This window comes from Eschrichtius robustus, chromosome 15 (assembly GCF_028021215.1).
Source record: "Eschrichtius robustus isolate mEscRob2 chromosome 15, mEscRob2.pri, whole genome shotgun sequence".
Lineage (NCBI taxonomy): Eukaryota > Metazoa > Chordata > Mammalia > Artiodactyla > Eschrichtiidae > Eschrichtius > Eschrichtius robustus.
Window position 1 is genome coordinate 24,941,526 of NC_090838.1, and position 18,119 is coordinate 24,959,644.

General features: G+C 52.4%; 1 protein-coding gene across 2 annotated transcripts in view; it reads right to left on the reverse strand.

Moving 5' to 3' along the window:
- Positions 1–18,119, reverse strand: part of GALNT14 (polypeptide N-acetylgalactosaminyltransferase 14) — a 222,974-nt gene that overhangs the window by 38,352 nt on the left and 166,503 nt on the right. For both annotated transcript variants that reach the window (XM_068564337.1, XM_068564338.1), the window contains exons 3-6: positions 12,511–12,609; positions 6,470–6,537; positions 4,571–4,636; positions 4,322–4,443 (exon numbers count right to left, since the gene is read on the reverse strand). In XM_068564337.1, the coding sequence (XP_068420438.1) occupies positions 4,322–4,443; positions 4,571–4,636; positions 6,470–6,537; positions 12,511–12,609 (355 nt within the window). The remainder of the gene's footprint in view (positions 1–4,321; positions 4,444–4,570; positions 4,637–6,469; positions 6,538–12,510; positions 12,610–18,119) is intronic.

Below are 18,119 nucleotides of genomic sequence, written 5' to 3' on the forward strand. Positions count from 1 at the left end.
GACCCTGGGGGTCATATCTGCTCCACTTCTGTATCCCTCAGCACCAGGCCAGAGCTGGCTGGGTAGCAGGTGTTCAGCTGGCATTGGCTAAAAGAGGGCAGCTATGAACTCTCTCTGAGGGCACTGTCAATGGCTAGAGGCAAAGCCGGTGGATCAATTACAGCTGAGCAAGATGGCCTCTCCTCACACAGGCTCAGGGATGGATGGACTCTCCATAAAGATGCCCAGACCTACTGCAGGTCCCCACCTGTGTGCTCCAGTGGCTTTATCTTTAAGGCTAGGTCCACAGGTAAGCTCAAACGGCAGCTGGTGAAATCCCCGGCAGATCCAGAACAACACGCCCTCCCCCTCCCCGACACAAATCCAAGCCCCAAGCCCCACTGAGAGCCAATGGCCATCAATCACCCCTCCAGTCATACCTCTCTTCTTCCTCCACCATCTCATATAATTAAAACCACATTGTAAACGGGCAATCAAAACACTTCTAGAGACGACCATTCACTCATTGCATCCACCAGCATCACTGAGCACCTACTATGGTTTAGGGACTGTGGATGGTACAAAGATGAATAAGACCTTGCTGTCTAGGGAAGGTGGTGGACAGAAGAGCAGAGGAGTACAATGTGGGGTCTCTGTTAGCCTGGAGGGAGGGATGGGGGAGCAGGAGGGGGGCCAGGGACCTGGGTTCCCATTCTGGTTCTGACATCTAGAATACGTTTGACCTTAAGCAAATCAGCACACTCTGAGGAACTCTGTTTCTTCATCTATGAAGCAAAGGCAAATTACCATTTGCAAAACTCTCCTGCCTTCCTAACAGGGCTTTTTGGAAGGAACAAGAAAGGAAGCATGTGAAAGGGCTTTGAAGCATATGTAAGCCATTATTTATATCAATTTGCCAAATGCTATAGAGATTGAAATTTCTTAAAATCTTTTTTTTCCTACTAAAGGAATATGTAGATAAGGGTGGCAGGGAAGAAGCCTCTGTTTAAAAAAGCCTAACAACTTGGTGCTTGTTTCAAGTATCATCATGTAATTGAAGGGAAGGAAGGGAAATCAAGGAGATTTTCCATGTGGAAAACACCAGCTGAGGACAGCTTCTGACAGCTCAAGCCCAACCTCTTTCTTATCTCTTTCTATTTTTGAAAATCCCAAACTCCAATTACAGCTTAAAATTTCCACTTCCACTCACAAGATCAAATCACGTTTTACTCTGAGATCAGACACATACGAAGACACGTGGAAACAGAGGCTGACACACGCCCACACTCCCCATGCTGAAGGGGATGTCTCAGCAGAACCATCTCGTCATCAAGAGTCGGGGTCTGGTGAAAACCTCTGCAGGTGAGGGTGGGACCACAGTCTGGGGTTTGTCTGAGCAATCCTCTGCCATGAAAGCTTTAGGTCAGACAGTGGTGGGGACCGGGAGCTTGGCCTGGGGGGCTGAGCCCACTCTTGGGGCCGCATGACTCCTATAGGAGGATTGCTGTGCAGGGATACACAAGAGAGCATTTTTTCAAAGAGGGCTTCAGAGATGGACTCACTGCCACGGGGAAGCAAAGGGCCTCCAGGTTCATTAAGGCTGCCCGAGGAAAGCATCCTGCAGGGACACATCAGCCTGGAGGTCCTTATAGGTCAAACACCGAATTACCACACAACCCAGCAATTCCACTCCTTGGTATGCACCCCAAAGAATTGAAAGCAGGTACTCAGAGGAAAACCTGTACACAAATGTTTGCAGCAGCATTATTCACGATGGTAAAAAGGCAGAAACAACCCAAATGTCCATCAGTGGGTGAGTGGATAAACAAAATGTGGTATATAATGTGATGTTGTGATATGAAAAGAAATCTGAATTTAGTCTTTGTTCCTCCTAAAACTCTTGGAATTTCCTGACTGATTGGGGGTGACAGGAGTATCTTTTGTTCTCATGATAAGCCTTTTTCACTATATCTGAGTTTATACTAATGAGGTGACTCTTGGAGGAGGGGGGCTGGTTCCCAGAGGAACCAACCATGTGATTAAAGGGCTGGAAATTGCAGCCCCATGCCCAACCCCCTCACATTCCCTTCCCCATTTGCCCCCCACCTCCAAGGAGAGGAGAGACGCTGGAGATTGAGCTCAACCACCAATGGCCAATGATTTCATCAACCATGCCTATGTAAACAAACCTCCATGAAAACCCTAAACAACACAGTTTGAAGAGTTTCCGGGTTTACTAAGAATGGACTTGAGGACACGGGGAGGGGGAAGGGTAAGCTGGGACAAAGTGAGAGAGTGGCATGGACATATATACACTACCAAATGTAAAAGAGATAGCTAGTGGGAAGCAGCCACATAGCACAGGGAGATCAGCTCGGTGCTTTGTGACCACCTAGAGGGGTGGGATAGGGAGGGTGGGAGGGAGGGAGACATAAGAGGGAAGAGATGTGGGGATATATGTATATGTATAACTGATTCACTTTGTTATAAAGCAGAAACTAACACACCACTGTAAAGCAATTATACTCCAATAAAGATGTTTAAAAAAAAAAAAAAGAGTTTCTGGGCTGGGGAAGAAAGCAGGGTGTGGATTCCTTTTCCATGGTCCATCCCAACTCTCCCTCGAAACTCTGCCCAAAATAGGTGTTCGATAAATGTCTGGTAGTTAACTTAGAGGCACGAAGCGAGCCCGTTTTCCTCCTGTTCCAACCTTATCACCTCCCGTTGCACCTAGTTTCGTATTATTATCATTTCCAAACACTGAGCACCTTACTCTGTGACCACAATGAGGTGATTGGTGCCGCCCTGGGTTTGTCATCTGTTAAGGGAGACAGAGAACTAAACCCAGAAAAGGAAATTGTAGGGCTAAGTGGGCAATTCTTGCTGGGAGTGATCCCAGCTGGCCACGCAGTCAGGAAAGACTTCCTGGAGGAGGGGAGACATGGGTGAGGCTCTGGAGAGCAAGGGGGTTGTGGAGAGGAGGGGAAGGGCATCCAGGGACAGGAAGGGCTTAGAGGGAGATGAAGCAGTGGGCATGTCGGGCACGGTCAGGGAGGAGGAGCAGTCTAGCTTTGTAAGAGTGTTAGACTGGGGAGGCTTGCTGCATGTGTAGACGGAGCACAAAGGGAAGGGAGGACGTGGAAGGGCCTCCAGCGCCGGGCCAAGCCCCTCAACAGAATGGTCTGCTCATAACCGACTATGTCTCCATCCAGACCTCTTCACCTGGTTACGTCACACACTTATACGAGCCCTCCCGATCTCAGAGAAAGTGGTCACGGGATGGGTTCTAACATCTAGGCCCAGGTGTGGGAACTTTGTACACCCACCGAGATTCTCTCAACGGATGAACAAAGTTGGTAAGGATTTCTTAGTACTCTGAGCAGTTCACACATCTCAATTCTTTCATCCTCTGAAAACCGTCATTTTGCAATAGGAGTCAAGGAGCCACCTTGAAGAGTGAGAAGGAAATAACCACAGCACAGGGCAGATGCTGTTGAGGCAACACTGAGGGCCCTGGTGTTGGCGGTACCAGCTAGGAAATATCAGCCCAAATTATATGATTCTCCCGGAGGCTGTATCCTCACCTGTGAAATGGGTATGTTAAAAATACCCGGCTTCCCACTTCACAGAGCAGCTGCAGGAGACAGTAACTCACGGAGGAAATGAACAGCATAAATGCTAGTCACAGACACTGGCATCTAAGCATGCAGTGCTTTCTGCAGATCAAGGCAGGGGAGGGGTGGATGGATTTTTGGGAATATAAAATAATGATGGGAAAATTATTAAAAAATTTCAAGAGGAATAACTGAGACCCAGAGAGAGAAAGCAGACAGAATTCTAGAGTAATTTAAGGGCAGACAGAGGCAAGGAATTCAGGTCTTTTAGCATCCACCCCCTGCTCCCACCTTGGCCTTTGGATGAGGGTGACACGTGGCTGGAGATAAGTCAGAAGCCTCAGGATTTGCGTTATGAGGCCTGGTTAATCCCACTGCCTCCTTTTCACAAATGACACTCATCAGGACTCCCTTTCTGGAACTTTCTAACGTCTGTGAGAAATCGTTCTGGGCAGTCCTCTTGGCCAGGAAGCTGCGTGTGTCACGTACCAGCCATCGGCAGCCCCACCTGCAGGCCTGCTGTGGGTGACAGTGTGATGCAAAGACGAGGTCCTGGGCTTTGTTTCACCGCTGCCTGCTGGGCGACCCCGGGGAAGGCCACTCTCCCCCATTCTCCTCATCTATAAAATGGGGACAGCAATCTGTCCCACCCACCCCCCGAGGGATTGAGGGCATACGTGAAGTCCTGAGCTTAGGAAAGTGGGGGGCACGGAACCCACCTCGCTCACCTCTTTGACCCTGTGCAGCAGGGGCTGGAGCCAGTCCCTGTTCACCTCACAGTGGCTGTCGAGAAAAGTCAGGGTGGTGCCCTGGGCAGCATCAGCACCCCGGATCCGGGACCGCACCAGACCTGCAGGAGGGACAATCGGCCGAGTGGGCGCCAGCGTCGCTCCATCGTCTGGCACCACACAGAACACACGCCCAAACGCATCCCACCTCCACCCCCACCCCGGGCCCGCCCAGCAGCACAGACCCACCTTGCCGCTCGTTATTGCGTAAGCATTTCACCTTGGGTAGCTTGATGAGCTCTCTGCAGTCCTCGGCTGCAAAGACAAGAGGTCACATGGATTGAGCGCCTGGGGGTGGAGGTGAGCCGGCGGAGTAGGTGAGGCAGCCCTGCCTGCCGTCCCCGCCCCCAACCCCAACCGCGGTGCCCTGTCTTGATGCCAGGGTGTTTCTGGGCTTTGGAAGGGGCTGACTGACCACAGCTAGCAAAATACAACATGGCCCAGTCTGTGCAAAGTGGCCGCAAGGGGGCCACTTTGGAGCAGGTCAGTCACACAGTGGCACCTGCGTACTTGCTGGAACACTGCCAGATGGGAAATCTTGGCATGGTCACCTGGGGACGTTTCTGCTTTTTTATAGATCATTCAAAGCATGATCAGTGTCCTATTCACTTACGTGAGGCCTGATAAAAAGCCGCTGGGAGGCCAGAGAATGGGTGAGACAAATTTTGGAGTTTCCTTTCAGTTCATTGACTCAATACAGGAGACCCTATTTGTTAGGGGATCCGTCCGGTGTATCCCGTCACCCAGAGCTGGTTCAGCTCTCCACCATGCAGGCAAATGTGCTGGGAAAGGCAAGAGACCCATCCTAGGCATTCACCCTGGGTCGCCCTGGCGTGCCTGCCTGCCCCAGCACTGAGTGAGTCAGTGACAGATCTCGGATTTGAAGCCAGGCAGTTGGCTCCAGAGGCCATGCTCTAACCACTAAGCTATTCTGCTTCTAAGTGAATCCAGCAGCATTCCCGTCTCCAGCCTCAGCGCCAGCTACCTCCCAGCAGGACGAGTGTCTCCCCAGCTCCAACCCCTTTCTCACTAGGGAAGGGAGATCAGATCACTGAGTTTCAGAACTCAAGTCCAATCTGATTACCCTGGATCTGGTGTACAACCCCCTTGTGCATGACTTCCAAGGTTCTGAGGCTGTGTCAGAGGTGTGGGTTTCCAGCCTTCCTACAGCAGACCCCAGTGTGGAAGTGGCTCCGACGCCCAGCTTCCAGCATCAGGGCTGGTGGGGAGAGACTCCACTCTCCTGGGATTCGGAGCTGTCCCCAGTGGCCATCACCCGCTTCCCCTGGTTTGTCACTGGGAAGAGGCGGTTCTGCCTGCACGTGGCCGACTGCCTGCAGCAGTGCTGGGGCTGGGATGACGGCTCTCGGAAGAGGCGCCAGCACTGTCCATTCCTGAAGTGTAACAGTGCTTCTGCGATGATCGTGCCTGATCGTCAAACTGAACACACAGGGGTCTGAAATCTCCCACGTGCTTTTCTCGGGGAAAGTGGACTTGGATTGTGAATTTGGGTGGGACCAGGTTCTTGGACAGGATGACTAGGGGATGGTAATGACCAGTGGTTGGAAGGCTGGAAGGCAGCTGCTCACTGCATCATGGCCAAGTGATGGGATGTCCCAAAAACTGAACCCCCCCCCCCCCATGAGTCTTGCCGTGGGAATGAAAGGAAGAGGGTAGGTGGCCTCAGCTCAGGCTGGTGGATTATCAGAGTATATGAGTGACGAATCTCTAGTCATGGGCCCTGCTTCAGGGCTTGGGGTCTCTTTGAAGGTATGGGGTCTCTTCAAGTCCAGGAATGCAGGTTGGGGGCAGGGACACACATGCATACACACACCAACCCCATCAAGAATCTACTGAATTGATCTGGTTAGATCCTCAAAGACTCATGGCAGAGAACCCAAGACATTGTTTCTCAAACGTAAGGTTTATGTGCTTCCTGAGCCCCACCTGGACACTCAATGTCTTCCAACCTACTACAAACCCAGGCTTCTTCCACCCCCAGGGAACCAGTGGCCTCACCTCTGCTGGTTACACAGGGGCTGGGAACAGACATTTGTGTCCACAGCACAGGAGAGCGATGGTACTTACGGTCATTGCTGAAGTCATCGACTAATATGATTTCCTGGAGGAGATTCATAGGGGTGCGGTTTAATATGCTGTGAGATTGAAAGAGGAAAGATCATTATGACTTCCAGCGGCAAATACATGTATCAACCTGAGCTTTAAATAGACACCACTGCATTTGAAGAATAAAACTCAGAGCAACCGAAAAGCTTTGTCCAGCCAAACTGCTCACCTGTGAGCCACTGGGATACAACTCTGCTGTGTCTTAGTGAATATCACCGCCACCCCCCTAGCACCCAGAGATCCACAGCCACCCTCAATGACCCTCCCTCTCCCTGAAATCCTGCATCACATCAGTGACCAAGATGTGCTGGTTTTCCTTGAAAAATATCACTCAAATCACCTTCACCTCTTATACCTCCAACCTGATCCAACCTCTTTTGCCTTTTTTTTTTTCAGTAGCCTCACCTGTCAGGCCATCCTCCCGTGACCTCCAGAGTGAGCTTTCTGAAGCATAGATCTGATCTCCGATCGTGTGACTTTCCTCACTAATGCAAGTACATAGGTTGACAAAAGGCTCCCCACAATCTACACCCCAAACCCTCAGCATGCTTTTCAAGGCTTTTCCCAACCTGGAGCCAGCCAGAGGGCTTCCCAGCCTTCTCATGCCCAGTGCCTTTATCTGGAGACATCCTGCTTGTTACAACCGAGGCCCATTCTCCTACTGCTGCCACAGCGTGAAATGCCCCTCCTGTGCCACAAGGATCCATTCAAATGTCACTTCCCCTCTAGCGGCTTTCCAAGCCACTTAGTGAGAATGAACTGCTTCCTCCCCTGGGGTCCCTCAGCTGTTTGTATCTGAAGCTTCCTGCGGCTCTCACGCCAGCCTGACTCCAAGGGCTGGTTTTGTTGGCCCATCAAAATGGCCACCTCCCCGGCGGCAGGGGCCTTGTCAAGCTACTGTCTGTACTGCCAGAGTCCAGCTGTGCTTTGGCCCATTACCATGCACTCCAGGGATGTTTAGTGCACACCTACTATGTGCTGGGTGCTGGGTATATGATGAGGATCAAAGGAGATGTGAGCTCTGTGAGAAGCTTGTGGTCTAGGAGCTACTTACTACAGGCTGTGTAACCTTGGGCAGGTTACTTTACTGCTCTGTGCAGTAAAGTATTCCCATCTGTATAACAGGGATAATAATAGTACCTATCATTCACAGGGCTGTTGGGAGAATTAAAGGAGAATGTTTCTAAAACATTTAGCACAGTGCCTGCTGATAACAGTGATAAAAAGTGTAGCAATTATTACTGTTTTGTGCATCAGTGGTGATTTTTGAATTGACTTCATTTCCTCTCCTGTGCTGTGGATCTGTACCCACAGGGCAAGGTTAGGTTTCTGTGTTCATTCTGGGTTTCAGGCCTGAGATGGCTGGATCCTGCTTCTCCTGAACACGCCAAACTGCATGGGTCCTCAGAAACATTCCTGGGCCACACCACCCACCGTGGGGCACCCAGCGCCCTGCGTGTACTGAGGACGGGGCTCAGATGGGCGCTGGTGGAGGCGTGTGCGCACCTGAGCCCTGCTTCTGGTGAGCTGTCCTTTCTAAGCAGGATGCAGAGACTTTCCAGGAGGAGAACTTCGCCTGGAGCTACTTTTATTTATGAAACCTTAGTTCTCACCATGGCAACTAGTGTGAGGGGGAGAGAGGAACCCCGACCCCAAGCCCTGAGCCCGCTGTTGGGAGGTGGGGACAGGGAGGGCACGAGGTGGTGGGAGGGAACCCTCGCCACAATCATCCGAAAGGAAACACACAAAACCCAACAACCAGCCCTCTAATCAGAGAGGGATGGGGAGAGCGAGGCTGACAGAGAGGGAAAAGTTGCTGGAAGAATACCCTCTAATGAGGTTTGATTACGGCTGTAGCTTCTGCACGCAATCTCCCCAAATCCCTGCCGGCTCTTTGAAATTCAAGAGTTCTCTTCTGTGAACATCAAAAGGTAAATCGCGTGCAGCTCTGTGCTGGTTGAACTGAGAGACGATTAGCGAATAAAAAATGTCCAGGGTTTAAAAAAGAAAAAAAAAAAAAAAGAATGAAATCGTCAGCGGTAAGTGCTAATTACACCATTTCCTGGTGACACCTGGCTGGTTTTTGCTCCTCTAAACAGAGCAATTGGAGTGATGGTAAGGGCACCGAAAAAGTGACTCGGGGCTGGGAGGGCCTGAGATGGGCAGGTGCTCTGGGCGCCTGGGGTGGCTGGAGAAGGAGACAGGTCAAGTCCAGCCCAGGGGACCTGGCTCGGCCCAGATGGTCCCCCTGGGTCCTCTCTTCTTCACACCCCACCCTCATCCCCTGGACCCTGGTGGCTTCCATCTCCCTCCTTTGGTCTCACCAGTTCTCTGCCAGGACAGCTCACCAGTCCCTCCACAGCCAAGCCGACCCTCCCTTTCCTCCAGGGCCCAGCGTTTTCCTTGCTTCACCCCCACTGCACTGTTCTGCGCCCTTTCCTTTCACAACCTCGCAGGGGACTGAGCACTCGCCTCATGGGCGTATTGGGGGGTCACACTCGTCCTGGGAATTGTCCTAGAACTGAGTCTTCTATCCACAGCTCGCTCTCTGCCAGAGGGCGGCTGCCAGCAGCGTCTACACCTTCTGCCCGCCGCGCCCTAACCATGGGGCCCCCGGAGCCCCCTGAGAGATGGCAGGTACAGCAGCGTGGGAGGCCGGGCAGCCTCTACCATCTACTACTATGCGATCCTGAGCAAGACACCGGGCAGGTCCCAGCCTTCATTTCCATCTGTAATTACATTTTCCTTGCAAAGGCAGGTGATGTTAGTACTTGACCTACTTCACAGGCTATTGTGTGTATGAAATGAGGAAATGTATTTGAAATTGCTTTGTGAACTGCACGGGGCTATAGGCAGGCAGCGTTTATCAGACGTTCCATAAATACCAGTTGAATGAAGACCTGAGGCCGGTTGACAGTTGAGTTTAGTCGTTCTGGAGTCAGACCGACGTGGGTTCGAGTGCTGTGTCTGCGTATCTGCCATTCACTAGCCGGAGAGCTTCAGGAAGTACCGAACTGTCAGCACAGCTGCCTCAGCCACAGAGAAGGAGCTTAGCACCCTGCCTGGTGCCTGGCAGCTGCCCCCGGACTCTGAGGCTTGATAATGATGATGACACTGGCTCTCAACGTGTGATCCCAGAACCAGCAGCGTCGGTATCACCTGGGGACCTCGTAGAAATGCAAAGTCTTGGGCCCCACTCTACACCTACTGAGTTGGAATATGTGGGGATGGGGCCCAAGAAACCACGTTTTAACGAGCCCTCCAGGGGATTCTGATGTCTGCTCAAGCTTGAGAGCCACAGTATCAGAACCCCGCTGCCTACCCGGGCTGGGGGTGCCTCATGGCACCTGCTGTCGCCTCCCCAGGCTCACTCTGTGCCAGGCACTGTTCCAAGGCCTTTACCTACCTGAAGTCGTTCACTCCTCTCCACAATCATGTGAGGCAGTTATTACCAGTATTCCTTGTTTGGCAGAAAAGGAAACTGAGGCAGAGAGGTGAAGGAGGTGCCCAAGGTCACACAGCTGGTAAGGGCAGAGTGGGCAAATCTGGTCCCAGGGTCCAATTTCTTAACCACCTGAATCTGAGAGACTGCTCCTCTAAATCTAGGTTATTACCAAAAGCCACAGCAAGGAGATTCAAGATATAAACTGGCCAGTCAGCATGCTCCAGAGCCCCCCTGGGAGGCAGGGGGCCAGAGGATCCTCCAAAAGAAGGGGGCGGCCCTGGGTCTCACATATACACAGGGTCTCGTGGCAACACCAGTCAAGATAAACCATTCTTCAGGGCTTTTCTCAGTCCTTAAGTGAGAAAAGTCCCCTAACTCATCAAGGCTGTGACTCTCTCTCTCTCCCCCCATCACCACTGCATTGTGCCTCTGCCTGGCTCTGAGTGCCCCCATGTGTGCCTTCCCACACCCCCCATCCCCGGCTAATGCAGGAGCTTGGGCAGGGATGGGCAGAGGGACCAAGGCCTGGCCAGGCGCTGCATGGGAGGGACGAGAGGGCAACTCGGTCCTTCCCAGTTCCTCGAGCATCTTTCCCTTGCCAGAGCCTGGCAGCAAAGCCATGAGAATTCTAGAAAGTTAAAGATGAAAAGACGCCTTAGAAAAGATCCTTTCATCAACAACAAAAGTGAGATAGGAAGTGCTCTTCATTCAATTCTCTCTCAGTGGCTAGCGATTTATTTGTGCAACAGGATAGGGAGTAAAAGGGAGGTACGGATTCCCAAGGCAAATGACACCTGGCCACGGAATTTCCTAGAAGTAATCTTCTTGCCTCCACCCCTAAAATTCACTTCCGCCCTGCCTGCTAATGATGTTAACGCCCGTCTGGTCATACCTGGCTCTCGGGCCCTAATTCTGCTGTTTTCATGCATCACACCTGGGTCTGAGCCAGGGGCCTGGCTCACACTGAAGTTCCTGAGAGGCAGGAAAGAGGTCCTGAGCTCTCTCAGCAAAGCGCCCAGCAGAATTTGGGGTACAGTCTGGCAGTTCATGGGGCCTTCTGAAGAGCATGGTGTTGATGGGCCCCAAGTCCCCTTCAGAGTGCAGGGCACCAGGGCCTTGGGGGAAGCCCTCCGTCAGGCTGGCAGACAGAGGCCCTGGGGCTGCACCCCTACTGCTCTCCACTTCCACTCAGGAAGTCAGAAACCCGAATCCTGGCTCCTGTGCTTCCCAGCTCTGTGGACTTGGCCTCCATTCACTATGTGCACCTGGACTTCACAAGGTCCGATGGGGCTCCAACTGAAGTGACAGATAAAATGTGTTCTGTGGACCATTAAGCTCAGCATACATTTAACATGTTAGTATTATTATCATAAAGTACCGTTATTACTATTATAAAGAGACACAGGAGCAGCAGGAAGAGAAGTAGAAATATGTCTTAGAGCTGAAAGGGACAAGTCTGAGGGCAGCAGCTGAAGTGCCCCCGAGAACATAAACATAGTGTAAGGAAAGCATGGGGGACCTGGGGTCCCCACATTATAATGGCCCCCAAATGTCCCAGGGTAATGTCTTCTTGTGGGAAATGTGATAGAACTTGAAACATGAAAGACCTTTTTATCACCATCTTTACAGATGTGGCTAATGACCTGTCCAAGGTCACAAGGCAAGGAAGTGGTAGGGTGGGGACTTGACCCAGGTCTTCAGACTCCAAGTGTGGTGCCCTTTTAGGTACCCCAGAGCCTCTTTTCTTTTGAGAGCTCAATAGCTGTGCAGATACAGGGATGGCTGCTCTGTGCCAGCACAGCCTCAGTCCTTTACCTGAATTAACCAAAGCAGCTCTAGGCCGTAGGACTAATTATTATGCCACAGGGAGGTTAGGTAAGACATGAATAAGATACAGCCCTTACCCGTCAGGAGTTCATTGAGGATTACATCTGGGAAAAATGCATTAAGTGCTAGAGTAGAGATGTGCAGAGAAGTAGCCCAGAAGAAGGCCCTGAAGGCGTGTGTGTGTGTGTGCGCGCGCCTGTGTGTGTGTGTGTGTGTGTGTGTGTGTGCGCGTGTTGAGGGGGATGGAGGTGCATGGCCTCAGAAGACTCCTCCAAGGAGGAGAAGAAGTCAGCCTGGAAGGCAAGGAGTCTCTCTCGGATGCTCTTGGCAGACCCGAGTTCTAATCCCAGACTGATGCTGGGGGTGGAGGATGTACTCAGCCTCTCGGGGCCCCGGCTTCCTCATCAGCTGTGAAAATGAGAACTCATGTTCTAGAGGCAGTCTACGCAGTGGTTAAGGGCAAGTGCTCTGGGACCAAGTCCTCTATGACTACCAGTGACCTTCTATAAGTAACCCGATGCCTCAGGCCTCTATCTTTCCTCCTATATAATGGGATAATAGCCGCCCTCATAGGAGCGTGAGGAGTGACTACTAGCGGATGCATGTGGAGTGTGCTGAACAGTGCCTGGCAGGTACTTAGAAACACGTGAACTGGTCCCCCTCCCCGCGCGGGCAGACACGCCCTCGCCAAATGCCAGCCTGGAAGGTTGACAGACGGGAAGGCTCTTACCTGCGGACGGTTCTGAGCAGGGTGGAGCGGGCCTCGTTGTGGAAGGTGATGATGATGCTGGTGGGAGGGAGGTCCGTGCAGTACCCCAGCAGGGTGCATCTGGGGAAGGCAAGGCAGCGGGACAAGAAGACCTTTAGAGACAAAGCAGATCTCAAGGGCTGGAACCGAGGGCATCACTGGTGTGGACAGATGCCTGGTGTCTGGTGGGGCCCCCTCCAGCTGCACAGCACTGTGTAAGACCCCAGGGCCTCACCTGGCCCTACGGGGGAGCCCAGGAAGCTCTGAGAATGATTAGAGCTGAATCTCCCACCACCTCGGGGGAACTTGGGCTTGGAGTCGAATTAAGCTGACGTACAGAACATAAGTGCGGGATTTCCCGCGTGCCTGGGTTACAGCACATAGTTCCTGGTAGCCACGTAAGCCCACCCCCGAGCCTTCGGCTCTGCTGCCCAGTCTGTGTCCATCCCACCCTGCCAAGGCCTCACTGTGTTCTGGGCCAGCAGCTCCAGCCCACCACACCATGCTGACCCCTGACTGCCGGCCACACACACGGAAATCTGGCATATTTAAAGAGGCAGAGCCCTAAAACCCAGCATTCGCAGGAAAACCCCATCTTGAAAAAGCATTCACCTCCCCATGTCCAGGATCATTTTGTATGACAATTACATCTGGGGTAATATCAATTTAATACCTCACTGCAAGTGAAAATTGTAGCCCGCAGCCCGAAAATTACTATAATAATGGAAATAAACCCACCAAGTGAGGCTGGGGCCACCAGGGGCGATCCTGGGTAAATGCTGCCTCCTGTTTCTCGCTATTCCAGGGGTATTAAACGAGGAAATAAATAACAGATGTTTGGTGAGTCAAACATTTCCTCTCCTCATTTTCTAATTTCTTCCTAGGCTTGGGGCTTGCTTGGGGCTTTTAACTTGGGGTCCAGAGACCCAAGGATGGACTTCAAGGAGACTGTGAGCCCTCTGACGTTGTTTGCAAACTTGTATACGCAAGTGTGTTTTTATTCTCTTCCCTGGGAAGATGGTTCACAGCTTTCAGTAGATTCTCAAAGAAGTCTGTGGCCTGAAACACTTAAGAACCTCAATCCTAGGCCAATGGGCATGACGTCCCTTTGGCCTCCCTAATAATTCTGAACACTTTTGCCTACAGGAGCAAACCCTGAATAAGAGGACTTACACAGACAAGGCAGGGCTGTTGTGCTCAGGACCTGAGCACAGACTGGGCGGGGTCAGCCACGAGGAGCCAAGAATCGGGAAAGGAAGGCCCCAGGGGTAGAGACAGTGGAAAGGCTGGTCATGACCTTCAGGTCTGCCTGTGCTCCCCCCACAGAGACAACTTCTCACCACGTCACGTCAGCACCACCTACTAATAAATCCCCACACCCTGAACCCACCTCTCCTTTCTAGTCCCCATGGGCCCGGCTCAGAGAGTCTTTACTCCTCTGGGGGATTCCTGCAGCAGTCTCCTGACCAGTCATCTTGCCTCCACCCTCTGCCCCTGCCAGTCATGTCCAGTCTACCACAAAGCTCCACCCAGGTCTTCCTCTGGCTTGAAGCCTTCAGTGGCTCCTGATACAGAAAGTCCAAACTCCCTATCACAGCCTTCAAGACCTTCCACAATTGCAACTTCATACGCTGCCATAACTTTCTGTCACTGCTCTCACTATTACCTCTGCCTGGAGCAGTGTCCTTTCTCTTTTCTCCACCTGGCGAACTCCTACTCATCCTTCAAGACCCAGAGCAAATATCTCTTGTCTGAAAAGGTGTTCCGTACTCCCCCAGATAGGTAATGACCTGTCCTTTGTGCTCCCATAATTTTGTACATATCTCTCTCCTGGCACTTCTCAAGATGGACTATCTCCCCCACTTGACTATGAGTTCCTCTAGGGAAGGATCCCTGGCTATCTCCACGTCCCTAGGACAAGAGATAAGTATATCAGATGTCCATTCACGGAGAAAGAGAAAGAAATTCAGGAAATGCATTCTTAGGTCAGCTGATGACTTAGCCTTTTATGCTTTTAAAAGGGGAGGTAGCCAGCCTCCCAGATGGCTTCCAGTGATTCTCAACTACTGGTCCTAGTATAGTTCTGTCCCTCACTGAATCAGGGCTAGCTTATAGGACTAATAGAATATGATGGAAGGGACAGTGTGTGACTTCTAAGGCTAAATCGTGAAAGCACCGAAGACTCTGCCTTGGCCACTTGGAGGGAAGCCAGCTGCCATGCCATGAGGACACTCAAGCAGCCCTGTGGAGTGAGGCTGACGTGTGTTGCAACTGAGGTCTCCTGCCCACAGCCGGCACCAACTTGCCAGACACAGGAATGAGCCCCCCTGGAAGTGGGTCCACCAGCTCTAGTCAAGCCTTCAGATGACAGCAGCTCTAGCAGCTCCAAGCCTGAACCGCCCAGCCAAGATGCTCTGAATTCCTACCTCACAGAGACCATAAGGACAATCAATGATTCCTGTTGTTCTAAGCCACTAAAGTTTGGGGGTGATTTGTTGTGCATTAAATAACCATTATAAAAGAGGAGGAAAATGCCTTGAAATGGCCCCTAGTGAGAAGAGGCCTTGGACTTGCCTACCTTTGGATTCAGACCTGAGTCTAAACTGGGAGCAGTGGGGAGGGAGGAGGGCGGGGGGCTGGCAGAGGTGGACTTGGGAGGGGCTCCCTCGATTGGTGTGCTGCAGGGTCCATGGGGGGCAAGGAGGGGCTGGGAGGGACTCAGGCAGAGGGGTAGGCGGCAGTGAGCACGGTCAGCGCAGCGCCGAAAGGAATGAGGGGGATGTCAGGGAGCGGAATGATAATCATCTGTCTCTTTATCGGAAGGTGATAAAGCACAGAGCTTAGCAGAACCTCCCTGTCTCCATCAGAGACGGGGAGAGAAGACAGACGAGCAGGATGACTGAGAAGGCCGTGGCTGCCAGGGCTGCGCTGAGGGTGAGGCCTGGGCACTGCGCTGGAGACAGCGTCCCATTCCACACCCTGGGCGGCGATGGGATCCTAAATCCCAGCTTTTATGAGGTAAGTTATTCGGGGGCAAGTTGGTGCAGGAGGTACTGGGAGTTACCCGCTTAGAGAGCTTTTGGGGACGGGGCTCCTCTTCCTGCCTTGGAGGCATCCAGCTGGGAGGCAGGTGTATGGCCGCACAGTGACGCAGCGGCATGCACGTGGCACTGGGAGAGCAGAGGGAAGCGGACCTCCGCCCGGGGGCGGGGGCAGGCGGGGGGCGGTGAAGAAGGCTTCATGGAGGAGGAGGGTGAGATAGGGATGGATGGACACAAACAGGGTACAGCATCCCCGTCACAGCATGGTTCTGGACCCACAGGCCGGATGCCCAGTGAGGCAGTTGGCAGAATACTGGCCCAGGGGTCTGGATACCGCTGACCAGCTGCGAGACGGTGGGTAAACCACCCACCCTCTGCAGGCTGCTGTCTGCTTATCTGTAAAACAGAGCTTGGGCCCAAGGCTCTCCTGCTAAAGTTTCCCAGAGCATCAGTAATCAGAAGCTTTGATCGTAGCTGACATGCAGTAAGCGTGGTTGATTTGAACGAAAGGCCGTGAAGGCCATTCTGCAGCTGAGGCTCAACTGTGTGGCTGGACATCCAAATTTACTTTTCTAAGACTCAGTATCTTCATCTGGAAAGTGGAGACAACAACTTTTAACTTGTAGATTTTTCCCCCTAAATTATTAACATGTTAGGTAATAATAGATGCTTGACAAATAGTGCCTATCATTATTTTTAACATCACGCTTAAATCTGCAGACTCCTCCTCCCACTGGGCGGAGCCAGATCTTGCACAGGCTGGAAAGGCATCCTTAGTGAGTGGTTCTGCCCTGTCTGACAGCGGGTGAGGGGCACCGGGAGGCAAGAGGCGGTAAAGAGAGCAAAGAGAGCATCAGTGTTAGAGAAAGGAACCTGGGCTGTGACGTCGACGGGAATCCTGGATCTGCTGAAAACTGGCTGTGTGCCCTTGGGCACGTCCTTTACCTTCTCTGAGCCTGTGTTGTCACCTGTAAAATGAGGACAAATACCTCCCTTTCAGGCTTGTTTGTGGAGATTGCAGAGAATCCAGGCAAAACACGTGGTGTTTCATAGCTGCTGAGTCAATGGTGGTGAGAATTATTATTGTAATAATAATATTGCCTCCAGGCAACGTTCAATGCTTTTGGACTAGAACTACGAACTCAGAGTTCAGCCAAGGAAGGAAGGGGCTTGGAGATGACCTAGTCCAACCTCCTAAAGCGGGCAGAACTTGGCCCAACAGGCGTTCATTGGCGCCTGGGCTGCTTTGCTCCTGGGCCTCAGCCCCCGCCAGCCTCCTGCTCCTGCAGGATAAAGGGCAGGGGCTCTTCCTCGAGGCTGGGCAGAAATCCCATAAGCGCCCCCTGTGTGCACAGCCCCAAGGGAGGGCAGGCCGGCAGGAGGCGGTGCATCACAGCTCTGAGGCACAGGCATCCCAGCTCCCGGCTCCCGGCACTCAGCACTGCCTTCCTCCTGCCCCTGCTCTCAGCTCATGGTGCCTGGACTCATCCTCCGTCTCCTCGGACCCTCACAACAGCCTCCGAGAACCTCTACTCCACAGATGAGAACAACCGAGGCTCAGGATCTCACTCAAGCTCACACCCCTGGTGAGTGGCCGAGATGAGCTGCGTCCAGGTTCCGTGACTTCTAATGTGGTCGTTGTCCCTAGCGTCCACTGTGAATTCAACCTGGTTAAGGCACAGGAGCCCGAGGGGCTGGTTCTGGACGGGGCCCAGCTGCCCGAGCCCTGCGCATGAGCCACCTGCCCTTCAAGGCCCAGGGTGGGCTGCAGTCCCGCTTGGAGGCGAGCCCTGGACACTGGCAGCAACAAGGCCGAGGGGCCAGGAAAAATCCTTAAAACAGGCCACTGTGAGGAGTCAGAACATGCGTGGGCTTCCTGTGAGAGGATCTGAAAGATTCATCAAACAGCAAGATCTATTAGGGGCACCAGGGGAATGCAAAAACTGCCAACACTGAGATCTGGCGCCGGCAGATGGATGAGAAACATGTTTATAATTTATTAAAGATTCAGGGCTTTTACTGGAGAGAAGAGCTAGCCAGCAGGAAGGATGGGTTTGAGGGTGGAACCAGGAGGAAGGGCGGGACCACCGCTGTGGGCAGAGACAGATGCCAGCCCCGGGCTGCTGTCCTGATTGCCACAGCAGCTCCTGAATAATGCGCGCTCCTCTGAGCTGATTCTCCACCTGTAGTTTCTTTTTTGACTTTTCTTTTTTTTTTTAAAATTATTTTATTTTATTTATTTATTTATTTTAAAATTTTTATTTATTTATTTATTTATGGCTGTGTTGGGTCTTCGTTTCCGTGCGAGGGCTTTCTCCAGTTGTGGCAAGCGGGGGCCACTCTTCATCACGGTGCGCGGGCCTCTCACTGTCGCGGCCTCTCTTGTTGCGGGGCACAGGCTCCAGACGCGCAGGCTCAGTAGTTGTGGCTCACGGGCCTAGTTGCTCCGCGGCACGTGGGATCTTCCCAGACCAGGGCTCGAACCCGTGTCCCCTGCATTGACAGGCAGATTCTCAACCACTGCGCCACCAGGGAAGCCCCGACTTTTCA